Source organism: Pristis pectinata, chromosome 1 (assembly GCF_009764475.1).
Source record: "Pristis pectinata isolate sPriPec2 chromosome 1, sPriPec2.1.pri, whole genome shotgun sequence".
Lineage (NCBI taxonomy): Eukaryota > Metazoa > Chordata > Chondrichthyes > Rhinopristiformes > Pristidae > Pristis > Pristis pectinata.
This window is the reverse complement of record NC_067405.1, coordinates 80,762,078-80,779,164: the sequence shown is the minus strand read 5'-3', so window position 1 is coordinate 80,779,164 and position 17,087 is coordinate 80,762,078. Positions and strand designations below refer to the sequence as shown.

The following is a 17,087-nucleotide window of genomic DNA, read 5'->3' as shown; positions in this document are numbered from 1 at the left end:
TGTTGACTACATTTAACATACTTTTCAGAATAGGAGAGGCACTGCTGCTTAACTACAGCATTGGCAATATCCCCATCTTTTTTTATGATCAAGACCAGTCGATGTTTGGACTAAAAAAGTGAAGGCAAGTGGGAACTGAACAGAAACATTGACTTGAAGGTCAGCCATGATCTTACTGACAGTGAGATAGATTCAAGGGGCCATCTAGCTTATTCCATGGACTCTTGTGAAGACAGACTAATTGGAAATGCAAATATACCCTGCCACAATTGCAAGTAGTGACTTTATATCATTCACATATTTATCATTTAAGCAGGATTATTTATTTCACGAGCTAGAGGAAATGTTTATGATTATATTAATTTGTTGGTTACATTTGAGTCAAATGTAACTGAAGTAAACTGATGTTTGTAGTGAAGGCACGATTCTACCTGTAGGTTGATTTGTAAACTTTAGTTTGTAACACAGTCATCAGTAATTCTCAAAAATATATTGATTTGGAGCTTGGGTTGGGAAAGCCACATTAAACATCAGTATTTCATAACCTGATAACATCAAGCATTGACTATAAAGGAAAGGCTTAAGAGAAATAGTCTGTCAAATTCATTTTGATATTTCATATTTTCTTTTCAAAATTATTGTTCAGAATCTGGTTATTTTTGCTTTGTTTTATGATGTCAACCTTTTGAATGTGCTGCATTGTGACAACAATGGTGTTGGCATTCTGGAAGAAGGAGATGAAATCCAAAAGGATCTCAAGTTTCCAGTAAATAAGATCAATGTTCCCACTAGCAAGCATAGCTTTAAGAGAAGCTAGATAACTACATGGGAATAAAGGAATTAAAGGTTATGCATAGTTGGATATAGTGTATGAGAAGAGTCTTGTTTAGAGCAGAAACACATACCTGATGACCATTTCTTCACTGTAAATTTTATATGCTCTATAGGCCTGTTGCTTTGTATACAATTCTGGGGAGTTGTAGTGTTTCCCAGTACTGCAGTTACTGCCACAGATCAGTGAGCCTGTAGATTCATAGCTACATGCTGAATGCTGAAATTGCTTCTGATGTTGTAGATGAGGATGGAATGAAAATACAGCACTTTACCACAAGGGAAAAGGGAAAATGAACGAGCAGTCTCTCTCTGCACCATTTTTATTTCCACTTCCAAGCCTTCAATGTGGCCTAATAGAGCCTTGGATTTAAGTCAACTGATTAACTTCTTGGTTGGGGCTCCATGCTGCAAGAAAGACAGAGTGATGAGTAGAAGATCTTCAAACACTCTGCTTTGTGTGCTCTTATCCTCAAGTTGCCAATGTTAACCTTCAGTTATCATCTCCTTAAAAATTGTAGTAGGAGCAAGATAGGGACAGAAGGACACGGTACTACTAATCCATCTGTGAAGTGCTACCCAACCAGCTCAACTCATTAATAAAAATGCAACATCCAGCTAGCAGGCAGCAATACTGGCCTAATAACTAAACAAACAGATTTTAACACTGAGGGTGTTGCTCCTGAACTTTGGCAACTTAAGTGAGATGTTATACCATTTCCTGTTTGGAGCCTTTCGAGTAAAGACGGGAGTATAAATATTGTGTTACAAAAAGCTCTGCAGTTGTACGAGACAGGCTGGATGGGCCAGTTTCTTTTCTAGTCTGTGGTTGTTAGTTGTTCAATAACACATTAGGAAATTTTAAGTGAGATAAATGAAAGGGACAGAAGTGCTCAAGCTTCCGAAGGACAATGACAGCATGCGAGCAGACAGAAAGATCAATGGACAGGAAGGATGGAATGTGAATAAGGCTTTTAAAGAAGAGACAGAGCAATGCCACCTTTACCTAGGAAGGTAGCAGACATACAGTATCAAATTACTATTTTGCAGGTATAGTAAGCAGGTACACATGTCTTTGGATGATGAGCTGAGTCATCAGATAAGTACATTAAAAATATAAAAAGGAGTCATGTTAAATAATCAAATTCAGAGAGGCTGAAATCATTGGTTGTCCTAAAGGACTCTAAGGACAAGATAGCAGAGATGGCTACACAGGTTGATAGGATGGTAAAGAAGGCGTATGGCATGCTTGCCTTTATTAGTCTAGGTGCTGAGTTCAAGAGTCAGGAAGTTATGTTGCAGCTTTATATAACTCTGGTTAGATCACATCTGGAGTATTGCATTCAATTCTGGTCGCCCCATTATAGGAAGGATACGGAGGCTTTGGAGAGGGTGCAGAAGAGGTTTACCATGATGCTGCCTGGATTAGAGGGCAAGAGAGGATGTGTTGGAGCTGTTGGAAAATATTAGGACAGATAAGTCCCCAGGGCCTGACAGAATATTCCCCAGGCTACTCCGCGAGGCAAGGGAGGAGATTGCTGAACTGTTGGCTAGGATCTTTGAGTCCTTGTTGTCCACAGGAATGGTACTGGAGGATTGGAGGGTGGCAAATGTTGTCCCCTTATTCAAAAAAGGTAGTAGGGATAGTCCAGGGAATTATAGACCAGTGAGCCTTACGTCTGTGGTGGGCAAGCTGTTGGAAAGGATTCTTAGAGATAGGACCTATGGGCATTTAGAGAATCATGGACTGATTAGGGACAGCCAGCATGGATTTGTGAAGGCAAGATCATGTCTCACAAGCCTGATAGGATTCTTTGAGGAGGTGACCAGACAGATTGATGAGGATAGTGCAGTAGATGTGGTCTACAAGGCGTTTGACAAGGTTCCACATGGTAGGCTTCTTCAGAAGGTCAGAGGGCATGGGATCCAGGGAGGCTTGGCCGTGTGGATTCAAAATTGGCTTGCCTGTAGAAAGCAGAGGGTTGTGGTGGAGGGAGTGCATTCAGGTTGGAGGGCTGTGACTAGCGGTGTCCCACAAGGATCTGCTCTGGGACTTCTACTTTTTGTGATATTTATTAATGACTTGGATGAGGGGGCAGAAGGGTGGGTTAGCAAGTTTTCAGATGACACAAAGGTCGGTGGTGTTGTGGATAGTGTGGAGGACTGTCGAAGATTGCAGAAGGATATTGATAGGATGCAGAGCTGGGCTGAGAAGTGGCAGATGGAGTTCAATCCGGAGAAGCGTGAGGTGGTACACTTTGGAAGGACAAACTCCAAGGGGGAGTACAAGGTTAATGGCAGGATTCTGGGTAGTGTGGAGGAGCAGAGGGATCTGGGGGTTCATATCCACAGATCACTGAAAGTTGCCCCACAGGTGGATAGGGTAGTTAAGAAAGCTTATGGGGTGTTAGCTTTCATAAGTCGTGGGATCGAGTTTAAGAACTGCGAAATAATGATGCAGCTCTACAAAACACTGGTTAGACCACACTTAGAGTACTGTGTCCAGTTCTGGTTGCCTCATTTATAGGAAGGATGTGGAAGCATTGGAAAGGGTGCAGAGGAGGTTTATCAGGATGTTTTTGGAGAGTATGGATTATGAGGAGAGACTAAGAGAGTTAGGGCTTTACTCTTTGGAGAGGAGGAGGATGAGGGGAGACATGATGGAGGTATACAAAATATTAAGAGGAATAGATAAAGTAGACAGCCAGTGCCTCTTTGCCAGGGCACCAATGCTCAATACAAGAGGACATGGCTTTAAAGTAATAGGTGGGAAGTTCAAGGGAGATATCAGAGGAAGGTTTTTTACCCAGACAGTGGTTGGGGCATGGAATGCGCTGCCTGGGATGGTGATGGAGGCAGGTACATTGGTCAAATTCAAGAGATTGTTAGATAAGCATATGGAGGAATTTAAGTTAGAAGGATATGTGGGAGGAAGGGGTTAGATAGTCTTAGGCGTGGTTTAAAGGTCGGCACAACATGGTGGGCCGAAAGGCCTGTATTGTGCTGTACTATTCTATGGTTCTATGTGCTATGAGGAGAGGTTAGACAAACTTGTGTTGTTTTCTCTGGAGTGGCAGAGGCTGAGGGGAGACCTGATAGAAGCTTATAAGATTATGAGAGGCATAGATTGAGTAGTCAGCAGGTATCTTTTTTCCAGGGCTGAAATGTCTAATACCAGAGAGCATGCATTTAAGGTGAGAGGGGATAAGTTCAAAGGAGATGTGCAGGACAAGTTTTTTTTACACAGAGGGTGGTGGGTGCCTCAAATGCGCTATCAGGGGTGGTGGTGGAGGGAAATACAACAGAGGCGTTTAAGAGGCTCTTCGGCTCACGAATGTGCAGACAATGGAGGGATATGGATGTCGTGTAGGCAGAAGAGATTAGTTTAGTTAGGCATTTAATTACTAGCCGAATTATTTTGGCACAACATCATGGGCTGAAGGGCCTGTTCCTGTGCTGTACTGTTCTATGTTATATTACTACATAATCATTCATTAGAAAAAGGTGTAGGTAATGCAGTGAACTGGTGAAGAGTGGACAGCCTACCTGGTGAAAGGTTTTGATAGAATGGGTACAGAAGAATGTTTCCACCTGTAAGAAGAACATAACCAGAGGCTTCAGTACAAAATAGTCACTAAGTAATCCAGTGGGGAATTCAGAAGAAACTTCTTTGGATGATGAATGGATATTGGTTGAAGTAGTTAGCAGATATACATTTTAAGGAAATGTTGGACAAACAGTTAAGGGAGAAGGGAATAGAGGGTTACGTGGATGGGTTGAATTGAGGAAGGATGGAAGGTGGCTTCAATATGATTGCTGATTCAAAAGATCCGCAATCCTACCAGTGCCCAAGAAAAGCAGGGTGAGCTGCCTCGACTATTGCACAGTAGCACTCACATCTACCGTAATGAAGTGCCTCGAGAAGTTTGTTATGGCTAGAATTAACTCTTGCCTGAGCAAGGACCTGGACCCACTGTATTTTGCCTACTGCCGCAACAGTTATACTGCGGACGCAATCTCACTGGCTCTTCACACTGGAGTACGTGGACAACGGCAAAACATACGTCAGTCTACTGCTTATCGATTACAGCTCAGCATTCAACACCATCATCCCCTCAATATTAATCAGCAAGCTACAAATCCTGGGCAACTTATCAGGAGACTTCCTTATCAGAAGGCCACAGTGCGGATCTATAATAACATCTCCTCTTCACTGACAATCAACTCATGCACCTCAAGGATATGTGCTTAGCCCATTGCTCTACTCTCTCTACACTCATGATTGTGTGGCTGAGCTATAAATTCCCATCTATAAATTTGTGGATGACACCAGTGTTGTTGGTAAATTCTCAGATGGCGATGAGGAGGCATACAGGAGTGAGATGGATTGGCTGCTTGAGTGGTGTCACAACAACAACCTCACACTCAATGTCAGCAAACCAAGGAATTGATTGTGGACTTCAGGAAGGGGAAGTCGGGAGAACACGCACCAGTCCTCATTGAGGGGTCAGCGGTGGAAAGGGTGAGCAGCTTCAAATTCTTGGGCATCAACATCTCGTAGGATTTGTTCTGGGCCCAACTCATTGATGCAATCACGAAGAAGGCATGCCAGTGGCTTAGGAGTTTGAGGAGGTTCGGTATGTCACCAAAGACTTGTCCAAATTTTTATAGATGTACAGCGGAGAGCATTCTGATAGGTTGCATCACAGTCTGGTATAGAGGCTCCAATGCACAGGATCGCAAGAGGCTGCAGAGGGTTGTAGACTCAGCCAGCTCCATCGCGGGCACAATCCTCCCCACCATCAAGGACATCCTCAAGAGGTGGTGCCTCAAGAAGGCGGCATCCATCATTAAGGACCCTCATCATACGGAACATGCCTTCTTGTTACTACCACGGGAGGAGGTACAGGAGCCTGAAGACCCACACTCAACGATTCAGGAACAGCTTCTTCCCTTCTGCCATCAGATTTCTGAATGGTCCATGAATACTTCCTCGTTATTCCTTTTTTGTTTGCACTATTTATTTATTTTGTAATATATAATGATTTTTGTGTTTTTGCATTGTACTGCTGCTGCAAATCAACAAATTTCACATAGAGGAACAAAGGACTACAGATGCTGGAATCTAGACCACCTACTTTTCTCCACGAATGTTGCCTGGCCTGCTGAGTTTCTCCAGGATCATGGTGTTTTTTAACAAATTTCACATCATTTAAGTCGGTGATAATAAATCTGCTTCTGATTCTGAACATTGTCAGAAATTACTTAAGTTGAATGTCCAGTTTTCATATAATGCTTTGCAATGTGTCCAGGTTTTGTATGACTCTCTCTACTTTTATCTAATCTGTTCTTTCATTTGGCAATAGGTTTTCAAGGATGAAAAATACCTGAAAGACGCTTCTGATTGCACTGAAGTAATTTGGCAGAGAGGGCTCTTAAAAAAAGGATATGGACTATGCCATGGGCCTGCTGGGAATGCTTATGGATTTCTAGCCATGTTCAATCTTACTCAAGATAAGAAGTATTTGTACAGAGCCTGCAAGGTATGTAACAGTCTATTCGTGGGGAGGCACTACAGACATTAGCGACACAGTGTATTAAAGAAAATGCATGAATATCAATATGTTATCATGCCACTTAGCATGTTAACATTTTTTATGGTTGGTACACTTTGGTCTGCTTTGTGCTGGTGGGAAGCAATGAGAATTGGTCTATTTGGAATTGAGGGAAAAGGACAGGAAAGCAAACTATTTTGTTCCTAAAGGTTCCTGGTGGCAGTGCTGGGGATCAGGTTACCTGTTGTTCTGTCACTGAGGATTGTGTGATATGAGGAAATATAAATTGAGAAGATAATGTGTCTATTAAGTTCTGGGTTTATAGTCAACCATTGAAAGTTCACCCTGCTTTTCACTGAGCACAGAGGGTTATTTTATATCAGCACGCCTTCATTAAAGTATCCATCACCCATGAGGTGTGAGTAACATTGATGGTCGAAGTGATTTGGTGCAGCACAATGCTCTACACCTGCTGCACGGTATGAATTGCCACCGAGTATCCCAATTTTCTTTGACCGGTCTTTAAAGTTGAGAGGGTACTGCTATCTGAGGACAAAGTGATCACTTTCAGAAAAATCACCAGCTTTATAGGACATTAACAGAGGTGAGATTACGTATCTTTGTTTCATGCCTGATGGATTTAATGTAACTGAAGTTTCGACTGTGTGTTTTGATGTACATGTGACTAATAAAGGTATCTTATATTTGGTTTAAGTTTGCAGAATGGTGCCTTGATTATGGGAAACATGGCTGTCGGACACCAGACTCTCCTTTCTCCCTCTTTGAAGGTAACAAGGGATTCAAATCTCTTTCTATCTGGACCCTGTGTGCTGTTTTTCTTGTTTTGTGTGAGAATGATATTTTATACTGATTATGAAAGAGTAATCCTGAAAAAATAATGAAATTAAAATGTTGCCTAATACTCATCATCTCCAGCTGTCCCCTTCTTGCTCTCCTCAGCCCCTTCTTAAGTTCCTTCCTTGCTACCCTATGATCCCTGCTGCCTAAACCTTACGTATGCTGCCTTCTTCCTCCTAACTAGATGTTCCACCTCTCTTGTCACCCATGGTTCCTTCACCCTGCCATTCTTCCTCTGCCTCACCAGGACAAATTTATCCCTAACATCCTGCAAGAGATCCCTGAACAATGACCACATCTCCATAGTACATTTCTCTTCAAAAATGTCATCCCAGTTTACACTCACAAGTTCTAGCCTTTTAGCCTCATAATTTGCCCTCTGAAAATGATTGAGAAGTTTTTCCTTGTGTCATTATTGTTTCTCTTTCCCTATATTTTATACATGTGACCAAGGAAACAGCCTCCCAATATCCACTCTGTCCAGACCCTTTGTTATTTTATATACTTCTATGAGATCTCTCCTTACTCTTCCCTTTTGTTTAGAGAAAACAATCCCAGCCTGTGTAATCTGTCCATGGACCTGTTGGTTCCTCATCTCAGAAACCATTCTCTTAAATCTTTTTTGGACCCTCTCTAATGTCTTCACATCCTTCCAATAATGCAGTCACCTGAATTGAACACAGTGCTTTAGTTAGGCTGGACTAGTTTATAAGATTCAGTATACTTCCTTGCTTTTAACAAACTCGAAGTAAAGAGGCATACTTTCAGCTTCTGACCCATGAGTGGAAACAGTAGGGGTCCAAACTGCCATGCCACTTTCAATGATTTGTGGATGCATATCTATAAACTCACTGCCCCGGTATTCCGTCCAGAAATGATAGCCAAGTGCGGCAGGATTTGCAAGGTAAGCAGCAAAGACAGTGGGGGATTCTCGTGCAGGCAGCATATCACCAATGAATAACTGAGTAAATCATGTCTCTGATATGGAATGAAAGTAAAAGTCTGAAGCAAAATCATTGATGTTCAGACGAACAAAAGTTACTGTTTCAGTACTTGGAGTAAGTCATTGCAATTTATTTGGGAGGGATTAGAACAAGGGAGATATTGGTGAAGGTTGGAATTAAGGGATTGACTGGAACTGAGTGCTGCCTGTGCTGGCGCAGGAGTGTGGCGAGTTGTTGTAAGCTGCTCTCTGCACATCTACTCATTACTTCTATTATAATTGCTCCACTCTTTTAAATTTAAAATCTATGACACTTTATTCTGTATTCTGTTATTGTTTTCCTTCCTACTACCTCAATGCATTGTTACAATGAAATGATCCTTGTTTTGCATGCCATCCATACAGATTTTTGCTGTACGTGTGACAATAATAAACCAATTTACTAATAATTGTGCTCTCCCGTTCAGTGGCTCTTTTACAATGGTCACTAACACAAGATGAAGATTAAATTGGATAGCTCTAGAACAGGCACGGGGAACAGAACGTGTGGTTTACCTACACTCACTCAATGTAACGCAGACAGTGTGCCAACTTCCTGGTGCCTACATAGAATGATGTCTTTGTGCTATTCACTAGCCATGTGCATCTGCAAAGGTCAAATACAGTTAGTACCTTGCTCTACGTAAAGCTGATCTGCACCTTCTAAAGAGCAACTAAAGACCTTCTAAAGACACCAAAGATGCTGAACATGGAAAGACTGAAGAATGCTGGCCTTGGGAGAAAGCAGGCACCCAGATTATCATCTCAACATTTTAGTGGAAAAAAAAGGTAGAAAGTCATCCTATGAACTTCAGGACATGAGGCTCTCCAGATTCATAAGAAGGCAAAAAGGAACAGGTAGCTATCAATGTCATTGTTAAGAATTGGGTTGGCTAATTAACCATTATGGCTTCATCATCAAAACATATTGTGCAACACACACTAACAGACTTCTCTGTTCCTTGCAGGAAGAGGTGGTGTGCAGTTAGAGGCAAGAACAAAGCAGAGGAGAAGAGGTACCTCCCATGGAGGAAACAGTACAGGCTATTATGTTAAGGGCTATTGGTGAGGTCAAGACCATTGATGGAGCTGAATCCATTAAAGATGATGGTATCCTCGTACCAAACCCTTCTTGCATCCCACTTTTCTTCTTTCCTCTCTTCTGACTTATCAACTCCACATGGCAAATGCATGCATGTACTTTTCCTCTCGCAACAATTCCACCCTTTTCCATTTCTGATGTACAAGAATGCAGCCTGCCCTGGGAGAGGTAAAGAATAGGAGGACGTTGATGATGAAGACAAACTGTCACTGGATTATACACTCTCAGTCTCCAGTTCAGTAAATAACATAACAGGAGAACCTAGAGATGAGATACTGGGATTGAGTGGCCTACAGCCAGGACAGCACACTGGTTGGCAAGGTTGCATGCAAGGGAGGCTGCAGAGGTTTTGGAAGCCAGAACTAAGAAAATGCCAAGGTCTGCCATTGGGCTGCATTGGGAAGCTGCTGAAAAAGCCATAATGTCAAGAACAAAGCCCTATGTCAAGATGATGGAGAGATCTACATCATCTTGGCATAGGGCTTTGTTCAGAGCTTACAGCCCATTCTATCCAGCTTGGAATTCGTATCTGATGGTGGACGTCTCAGCTTCCGTTACAAGTCACAGTCAACCAGCCAGCATCCTTGTTATGCCTTGGGAACAATGGGGTGAGGGCAGAAGTGCCGGAAATGTCTCCATTAATAGTGGGGGGGGGGGGGGGGTGGGTGGAGAGAGGGGGGAGTCCTGTTTTGTGAATAAGGAGGACATCTCAGATGTCCTGGAGTGGAAAGCCTCATCACGAGAACAGATGTGGCAGAGACGGAGGAATTGAGAAAAGGGAATGGCATTCTTGCAAGTGATACAGTGGGAGGAGGTGCACTCGAATAGCTGTGGGAGTCAACAGGTTTGTAGTAGATATTGGTGGCTTATCTGTCTCCCGAGATGGAGACAGAGAGAAAGGGGAGAGAGGTATCGGAGATGGGTCAAGTGAATTTGATGACAAGGTGGAAATTGGTAGCAAAGTTGATGGAATTGGTGAGCTTCACATGGGTGCAGGATGCGGCATCAATGCAGTCCTCGATGTAGCCCAGAGAAGGAGTTGAGTGGTGCCGGGGTAGGTTTGGAACATGGATTGCTCCACGTAGCCAATGAAAAGGCAGACATAACTGGGGCCCATGCAAATGCCCATGGCTACACCTTTGGTTTAGAGAAGGTGGGAGATTGGGTGACCACTTCACCGAGCACCTTCATTCCGTCTGCCATGCCAGCTGGGATCTCCCAGTGGCCAGCCATTTTAATTTCACTTCCTATTCCCACACCGACATGTCTGTCCGCAGCTTCCTTCACTGCCAGGTCAGGGCTAAACACAAATTAGAGGAACACCGCCTCATATTCCACCTGGGCAGTCTCTAATCTGGTGGTATGAACAGTGCATTTTAAACTTCCGGTAACCACTCCTCCTCGGTCCCTTTTCTCTTGTCTCTCCTCCTGATCCACCAGCCCCATCACCATATCTCTTTCCCCTTCCCCACTCTCTCCAGCTGCCCATCACCCACACACTCCTCCCACTGGTTCCCCTCCCCACCTCCCTCCCTTTATTCTATGCTCCACCTTCCTCTCCTATCAGATTCCAACATCTTCAGCCTTTAGTCACTTCCACCTATCATCTCCCAGCTTCTGATATCATTCCCACTCTCCCTTCCCTCATCTGCTTATCACCCCCCTCACCTGGATCCCTCATCAACTCTTGCTCCACCCCTTCCCTCCACCTTTTTATACTGGCTATCTCCCCTCTATCTTTTCATCCAGATGAAGGGTCTTGACCTGAAATATCGACTGTCCATTTCCCTCCCACATGCTGCCTGACCTACTGAGTTCCTCTAGCATTTTGTGTGTTGCTCCAGATTCCAGTATCTGCAGTCTCTTATGGCTGTAAGGAATATGCAATGGGATTCGTTTATTTTCTATACAATGGGGCATGATTTTCTTCAAGTATCTGAATTGCAATATGCAATAATATTGATGGTTACTGCTGTAGTGAAGGTAAGGTTTGTAAAACTGTTGGTGAGGGGGCTATTTCAGTTGCAGTTGCAGGTGATGCAGGTGATACAGCTGATGCAGGATGAATGCTACCTGAATATGGTGCACTAACCAGCACAATGTCCTGGCTGTGGCCACACACAGGCTGCATGTTGAAGGAGAGTTTTGAGTAAATGCCAGGCACACAGTTGTACAATATGACAGCTACTGACAATGGAATCCTTGAGCTGCTCCAAAGTTGGAGTTGTGACCACAGAAATTAGTACATTTCAGTGATGACTTCCATGGAGGAACAGACTCATCACTGAAATTCAGGAGGTGGATTATTTCCTAAATACCCTGGGTGATTAAAGCCTGCTGCTGAGAACTACTGCGTCTTCCACCATCTCGACTCGCTCTTTGTGCCTCTGCTCATTCTAAGTGCTGTATTCATTTCCAGCAGAAAGGCTGTTAGTGTGCCCATGAATGAGAACAAATGGTTTCTCAAGCTTCAAAATCAACAGAATGTTTTTCAGCACCTTCCCTGTCAAATTTTGGAACTTGAAAGAACATCTTGAAGCATCAAAGGAGCATTGAATTGAAGCAACAAACAGAAGAAGCAACTAACAAGCAGCTGATGAGCACTGCTTGGGGCAGTGGGATCCTTCATCCTGCTTAATGTCATAGAAACACAAATGAAAATAGGAATGGGTCATTTGGCCCCTCAAGCCTGCTCCATGTTCAATAAGATCATAACTGATATTTTACCTCAGCCCCATTTTCTTACACTTGAATTCCTTAATTTTCAAAAATCTATCAATATCTTCCTGAATATACTTGGTGACTGAGCCTCCACATCTCTCTTGGATAGAAAATTCCAAAGGTTCATCACCCTCTGGACAAAGACATTTCTTCTAATTTCTGTCCTGAATAGTTGACACTTAATTTTGAGAGTACTGGTTCTAGACACACAGCGAAAGCATCCAGGTCTTGTGTGCTTAATCTCCTCATTTCTCCTCATAGGATAATCTCCAGTAACTCCCCTCATCCGCTCCCCCCAACCCAGGAATTAATCTGGTGAATCTTCACCTTTTATCACAAGTATATCCTTCCTTTGGTAGGGTGACCAGACCAGTACACAATATTCTGGAAGCACTCTCACCAGGACCATATGTCTACTTTTATTCTCAAATCCTCTTACAGTAGAACAGTACAACACAGCGTGGCCCTTCGGCCCACAATGTTGTGCCAGACTAATTAAACTAGTAATTAAATGCCACAGTCAACGTTTCAGGAACAGCTTCTTCCCTTTTCTCATCAGATTTCTGAACAGTTCGTGAATCCATGAACACTACCTCATTACTCCTCTTTTGCACTATTTATTTATTTTTGTAACTTAGTAATTTTTATGTCTTGCACTGTACTGCTGCCTCAAAACAACAAATGTCATGACATATGTCAGTGATAATAAACCTGATTCTGATTTTGAACTAAACTAATTCCTTCTGCCTGCTAGAGGTCAACATACTTTTTGCCTTCCTGTTTGCTTCCTGTACCTGAATGTTCTGTTTAGTATCACACAAGGTTAAGAGAAAGCATAGAGTTAAATGGCAGCAGTACATTTAAAAAGGAATTGAGAAATTAATGTCTTTTACAAGTAATTTTGATAAATTCAGGTCTGTGTGGACAAAACCAAGATTACAAAAACTATGCAGTTTTTTTCTGATTAAAAGTTAAAAATTGCTAAATATAACTAATCATGTTGTTAATTTCATTTAAGGGGTAGCAGGAACTATTTACTTCCTTGCTGACTTGCTGCAACCCACAAAGGCGAAGTTCCCTGCGTTTGAAGTGTAATTCAAGCATGGTATCCATATATGCTGTTGGATGTGATACATCGTTTTCCTTTGCATGTTGCATGTTTCTGTTTTGGATGTGAAACATAGTGCCGACGGAGAGATTCACTTAACCTACTAGTAGCACTCCTTCTCTGCTAAATTCTAATGTGTCTTAAGAAGAATGTAGTGAAAGAGTTCTCTTTTCTGTACTGCAGTGTCTTGGATTTGTTATTATAAGACCAGGCCAAAGCTTTTATTCTGAAATAAAATACCTGCCAGCCACAGACGCCATGAGCTCCCAAAGTTTTGAGTGACTTAGAGTAGCCATATTATAACAGTTCTGATAGAACTGCATATTAAATCATTTTTATTACCTTTATTTGATGTGTTTATATGCAACATAGAAACAAATTATTGTAGCAGTGTGTACAATTTTGTTTCTATATTTAAGAAGTATTTTTGCCACCATTTGTTATTATAGTCCTATGATCTTTGAAGATCAGTTGCCCAATAAGGCAAATCATTGCAGGCGGTATGATGGTTTGAAAAACAAGGCACCTTGAACATTCTTTTTAAAAATGCTGTCTATACAAATGTGGAAAATGTAATTAAAAAACACCATTCAATTACCTACATAAAATACATATTCTGTGGTTGTAGCAATCGTTTGCTTCATCTTAAAACTGGTTTTGAGAAATGGCCAGTGAGGAAAAACTGTTGTTAACCTGTGCCATTTTTGTAATGGTTGCTCTAGTTTATCCTGTTCTTTGCATAATAAATATATAAACTTGGCGTTCTATAAATTGTTCAACTTTGATTCCCTTTGCTGACATTAAATGTTAATATTTTTGCATGATATGGAAAGTTTATAGTTCAATATTTACTAAAAACTGAGTAACTCCTTAACTACAGGATATAGATACAAGAGCACATTTCCACAGTCCCATGTTGAATGGGACTCCCCTGTCTAAATAGGAAATTGGCTTCTGCGAGATTTTGTTATGGGGCAACATTTTCCTCTAATTTTCCCAGCCTGGGCACCTAACCTTGAAGAATCAAGTCCTGGATCAGTCCCAATCAAAATGACTCTTGGGCTCTTTGCTGATCTCGAAATGAACTGAAGCTATGAGAGGCACAGCAATTTTCAAGAGGCACTTAGACACATGAATAGGTAGGGAATGGAGGGTTATGGACCTTGTGCAGGCAGATGGGATTAGTTTAATTTGGCATCGTGTTCAGCGCAGACGTCATGGACCAAAGGGCCAGTTCCTGTGCTGTACTGTTCTATGTGTATTTATATTAATTAAAGCTTAAAACAATGTACTTCAGCAAAGCAGCATGGAAACTAATGCCTCAAACAGTTTGGAATTCGCAGCTCTGTTGCTCCATTCCTCCTCTTGTTTTCTGCCTCAGGGTGCTGGCAGGACAGGTGGGCAACTCACTTTGTACCTGGTCTTCAGTGTACCCATGGAAGGTGAATCAAATACAATGTCCACATAGGCCACTGCAATGTTCCTGACATGTTAACTATGGTCATCATTGAACATAAACAGGAATAGAGAATGCTAGAGATTCTCAGCAAGTCAGGCGGCATCTGTGGAAGGAGAACAGAGTTAATGGTTCAGGTTGATAGCCTTTCATTAGAAACTCAACATACATGGATGACTGTGAGATTAGGGATGGAGTATATTGATATTCATCAGCATGCCGATATTAAGAAGGTGTTGTGTGTCTTGAAAAGCATTAAGGCGGATAAATCCTCAGGGCTTGATTACATTTATCCCAAGATACTGCGGGAAGCAAGGGAGGAGATTGCTGGGGCCTTGACAGAGATCTTTGTTTCCACTTTAGCCACGGGTGAGGTGCCAGAAGACTGCAGAATAGCCAATGTATTTGTTTAAGAAGGGCAACAGAAAATTAAAGGCTGTTGAGCCTTATATCAGCAGTAGGGAAATTATTGGAGAAGGTTCTTAAGGACAGGATTTACCCACATTGGGAAAAGTATGGGTTTATTAGGGATAGTCATCGTGGCTGGGTGTGGGGAAGGTCCTGTCTCACAAATTTGATTGAGTTTTTTGAGGAGGTATGCACTTCACAAGGTCCTTGAGATAGGCTGATCCAGATGAAATCACATGGGATCCACAGTGAGTTGGTAAACTGGATCCAAAATTGCTCCAACATTTCCAGTACTTTTATCCTGGATTTCTGACATCTTTTTTCCAAACTATTTTGATGAGGTGTATAAAATGAGGGGATTAGATAGGGTGAATGTACTCAATCTTTTTCCAGGGGAAAGGGAATTATAAACTCGAGAGCATAGGTTTAAGGTGAGGGGGAAAGATTTAAAACCTGAGGGCAACTTTTTCACCCAGAGGGTGGTGAGTATTTGGAACGAAATGCCAGAGGAAGTGGTAGAGGCATATACTACAACAACATTTAGAAGATATTTAGGCAGGTACATTTAGATGGGAAAGGTTTAGAGGGATATGGGCCTAATGTGGACAAATAGGACTAGCTTAGGTGAGCACCTTGGTTGACATGGACAAGTTGGGCCGAAGGGCCTGTTCCCGTGCTGTATTACTCTACGACTCTCTGCGAAGAAGATGCTTCCTTTTGTGGGAGAATCTACACTAAGGGTCACGGTTTAAGTGGTCACTGATTTAAGAGAGAGCTGAGGCAATTGTTTTTTCTCAGAGGGGGCGAAGCTTTGGGACTCTCTTCCTCAAAGCATGGTGGAATTAGTGTCTTCGGATGTTTTTAAATCAGAGGACAGTAGAAACTTGACAATCACGAAGGTGAAAGACTGTTATGGATTGACCAAATGTAGGGTTGTGGTTACAGTCAGATTAGTTTTATTAAAAGGCAGAGCAGGCTTGAGTCCGACCCCAGCTCCTGATTTGTTCACAGATTCTACCTGATTGGATGTGTATTTCCAGCATTTGCTGTTTCTGTTTCAGATATATCTCTTTTAATAGCATTATGAAATGTGGTTACTTGTAGTTAAATTATTAATCAGTCTAATGATTTATTTAAACCTGATTCAAATGAGACTGGTGTGCACTGCTGGGCAAAATAATTGGCATATGTAGACAGCTGGTGAATTTGGAAGGAGGTACACTGTAAGAAGCATTCAGCACCACTGCCCCATACTATTGCAGAGCTCTCCTGTCTGCTGTTTCATTGTGCACCTTCTGTAAATCCTGGTGCCCATCCGAAACCAGTCCGGTTCACCAATCACCCCGTGTTCTCTATTCTTCTTGTCTTTTTAGTCTCCCAACACCACAGTCTTACAGTTTCTATTCATAAGCCTGATTCCCTGAAACCCTCTGAGCAAATTCACTCCAACAACTCTCAAGATCTCAGCACTCCACTGGCTGTGGCTGTTTGCACTTCCCTGACTTAACTCACCCTGCCCTTGGCAGCTGTGCCTTCAGCTGTTCATGCCCTAAGCTGTGGAATTCTCTCACTGACAACCTCTGCCTCTTTGCTTCTCTATGCTCCTTTAAGACACTCCTTAAAAGAGACCACTTGCCTCAGGTTTTGGTTACCTGTCCTAATATCTGTGATTGGTGTCAAAATTTGCTTGATAATGCATTTGTAAAGCTCTTTGTTACACTTTAGCATATTGAACACACTTTTTGAATACAAGTTTATAGCCAAGACTACCCATTAACATCTATAACCTTCTCTTGTGTCAGGTGGGACCTCAGTTTTTCCTTGATCCTGATTTATATCAGCTTTTATTGGGCTTGTTTGTTCCAAACTCAGATGTTTCTTTCTTGTTTTTCTTCCCTTGTGTTAATGTCTGAATCAAGGCTGAATGAGGTTTAGAACATAGAACATAGAAAAACTACAGCACAATTCAGGCCCTTCGGCCCACAAAGCTGTGCCGAACATGTCCCAACCCTAGAAATTACTAGGCCTACCCTTAGCCCTCTATTTTGCTCAGCTCCATGTACCTA

General features: G+C 42.2%; 1 protein-coding gene across 2 annotated transcripts in view; it reads left to right on the top strand.

Annotated features, from left to right (window-relative positions):
* lancl1 (LanC antibiotic synthetase component C-like 1 (bacterial)) overlaps positions 1–13,966 on the top strand; it is a 60,750-nt gene extending 46,784 nt beyond the window's left edge. Inside the window, exons 6-8 of one of the 2 annotated variants that reach the window (XM_052043919.1) lie at positions 6,198–6,374; positions 7,102–7,174; positions 13,068–13,966. In XM_052043919.1, the coding sequence (XP_051899879.1) occupies positions 6,198–6,374; positions 7,102–7,174; positions 13,068–13,144 (327 nt within the window). In that variant the 3' untranslated portion in view covers positions 13,145–13,966. The remainder of the gene's footprint in view (positions 1–6,197; positions 6,375–7,101; positions 7,175–13,067) is intronic. The other variant, XM_052043838.1, reaches the window with a different exon arrangement.
* The last annotated feature ends 3,121 nt before the right edge of the window (positions 13,967–17,087 follow it).